This window comes from Micropterus dolomieu, unplaced genomic scaffold (assembly GCF_021292245.1).
Source record: "Micropterus dolomieu isolate WLL.071019.BEF.003 ecotype Adirondacks unplaced genomic scaffold, ASM2129224v1 contig_3529, whole genome shotgun sequence".
Lineage (NCBI taxonomy): Eukaryota > Metazoa > Chordata > Actinopteri > Centrarchiformes > Centrarchidae > Micropterus > Micropterus dolomieu.
Window position 1 is genome coordinate 1 of NW_025732519.1, and position 1,975 is coordinate 1,975.

General features: G+C 46.3%; 1 protein-coding gene across 1 annotated transcript; it reads left to right on the top strand.

Annotated features, from left to right (window-relative positions):
- Nucleotides 1-6: 6 nt before the first annotated feature.
- LOC123964599 (protein phosphatase 1 regulatory subunit 12A-like) lies at nucleotides 7-1,554 on the top strand (the record flags this gene model as incomplete). Its single annotated transcript, XM_046041475.1, has 7 exons — nucleotides 7-125; nucleotides 255-364; nucleotides 462-656; nucleotides 818-900; nucleotides 999-1,088; nucleotides 1,271-1,372; nucleotides 1,459-1,554. Coding segments are annotated over exons 2-7 (602 nt in total), but the record flags the coding sequence as incomplete, so codon positions are not given.
- Nucleotides 1,555-1,975: the final 421 nt, after the last annotated feature.

Below are 1,975 nucleotides of genomic sequence, written 5' to 3' on the forward strand. Positions count from 1 at the left end.
CAGCCCGGCTGAGGAGGAGGAGGAGGAAGGCCAGACGGGACAGGGTCAGTCTCAGAGCCAGGGGAAGGCCTCCAGTAGCTCCAGTTCGGAGGAGGAGAGCGAATCGGAGAGCGATGCAGAGTCTGGTAAGAGAAGCAGCTGCTTAGGGAGAAGTTGTCTTTAAAAATGAACGTGTTTCATCAAATGAGTCTTGTGACTTTTAAAAATTATTTTACTAGTGATTTATTAATTGCTGGCCTTTTGCACGGTTGCAGAGAAAGTGAAAAGCCGAGAAATCATAAACAACTTGAACAACAAACGCAACACCACCAGCCTGCTTCCTACCTCCATGTCAACGAGTACTGCTGCAAGCCATTTGAAAAAGGTAAAATATAGAGATATTATATTGAGATGTCTGTTCTAGCTGTATGACAACAATACTGAACTATACAGATAATTGACTTTCACTGGCTCTGGAGCAGGACCCAAGCAAGCCCCCAGCCACTGAGGCCCCTGGCTCCTGGAGAACGTCTCTGAGGAAGGCAGGCAGCTCGGTGACTCTGGGTTCAGCTGGACTAGCCGACTCCAGCCAGGACGCCAGCAGACCTCTAGACACTGGCCTGGGAATGACTCGCTCTGCCTCCAGCCCCCGCCTCAGCTCTGAGGCTGACACCAAGGTACGCACCACAGGCACTCACATGATTCAAGGATTTATACACCCATGTAGAGAAACCAGTTATGATTATATAAATCTAACGTCCAAATAAAAACTTCTTTCACAGCTTCCACTTGCTGAGTCACATAAAACTAATGATCCGATCTCACGCCTTGTTCTCAGGAGCCGAGGCTTGCTCGGGTACCGCCCATTCCAACACGGAGACTATTCAGTATTCCAGACAGCAGCCCTGACAACTCCAACAGGTGGGCCTGTGCTCTCACGTGCTTCTGTGCGTATGAAACCAGAATTTGTTTTTCTGAGTCACTGCATATGTCCCCTTGTCACCCTGTGTCTCTCTCAGTTGGCTAAGCCGTAGCTCCTCTTACACCCGGCGCCTTCATAGTCATTCAGGGAATGATCTCACTAGTTCCACCCCCTCTTTGCTTCACAGGTCAGTCATGCTGCTCACCGCCTGTCTTGTATTTGTTTGCTGTCCTGTTTGTGTGTGATTTGTTTTTGCTTTGTCACAGCTTATTACATTCCCCTAGCAGTGAATACTAATGTGGTAGTGTGTGTGTGCGCGTGTGGCTGTGAAAGAAGCCTTTGTGTTTCCAATGGGCTTTGTCTTTTTAGCTCATCTTATGGAAAGAGACTGGATGACCCCACTGTGACCTCAGCTAGTACAGGAACAAGCTATGCAGGACTCAGCCGCCTTAATAGTGTCTTGGCCCAGAGGTATTTCAGTTTTAGACTCATTTTCCAATTGATTATCCCCACATATCTGAAGGATCTGATAGCCACCTCTTATCTGTCTCCCTAAGACTTCCTCAGGAACAGACAGAAAAGAAGGATCTTTCAGCTGTCTCCAACTCTCAAAGCACAACTACAGGCGAGCAGGAGACCAAGCAGAGACGCAAGTGAGTACAGACTTTTGTGTGTGTGTGTGTGTGTGTGTGTGTGTGTGTGTGTGTGTGTACAAGTCCCTCACTGCAGACTTAAACGCAGAGGGGATCGAGCTTTTTCTGTGGTTGGGCCTCGGCTGTGGAACAATTTGCCCTTAGACGTTAGGATAGCCCCTTCTGTGATCTCTTTTAAGTCACTTTTAAAAACGCACTTGTTTTCTTTGGCCTATAATTAAGGTTGTTTATGTATGTGTATCTTTGTATATACATATATCTATATGTATATGTGTGTGTGTGTGTGTTTATATGTCCTTTCTGTTGTTTATTTTTGATAACTCTATGATTGCTTGTGCTTCTCCCGTTCTAAGCTGTTCTTATCTTTGCTGTACTGTTCTATGATGTGCTGCTATGCATGGTGTTAGTGTCTTTTAATTTT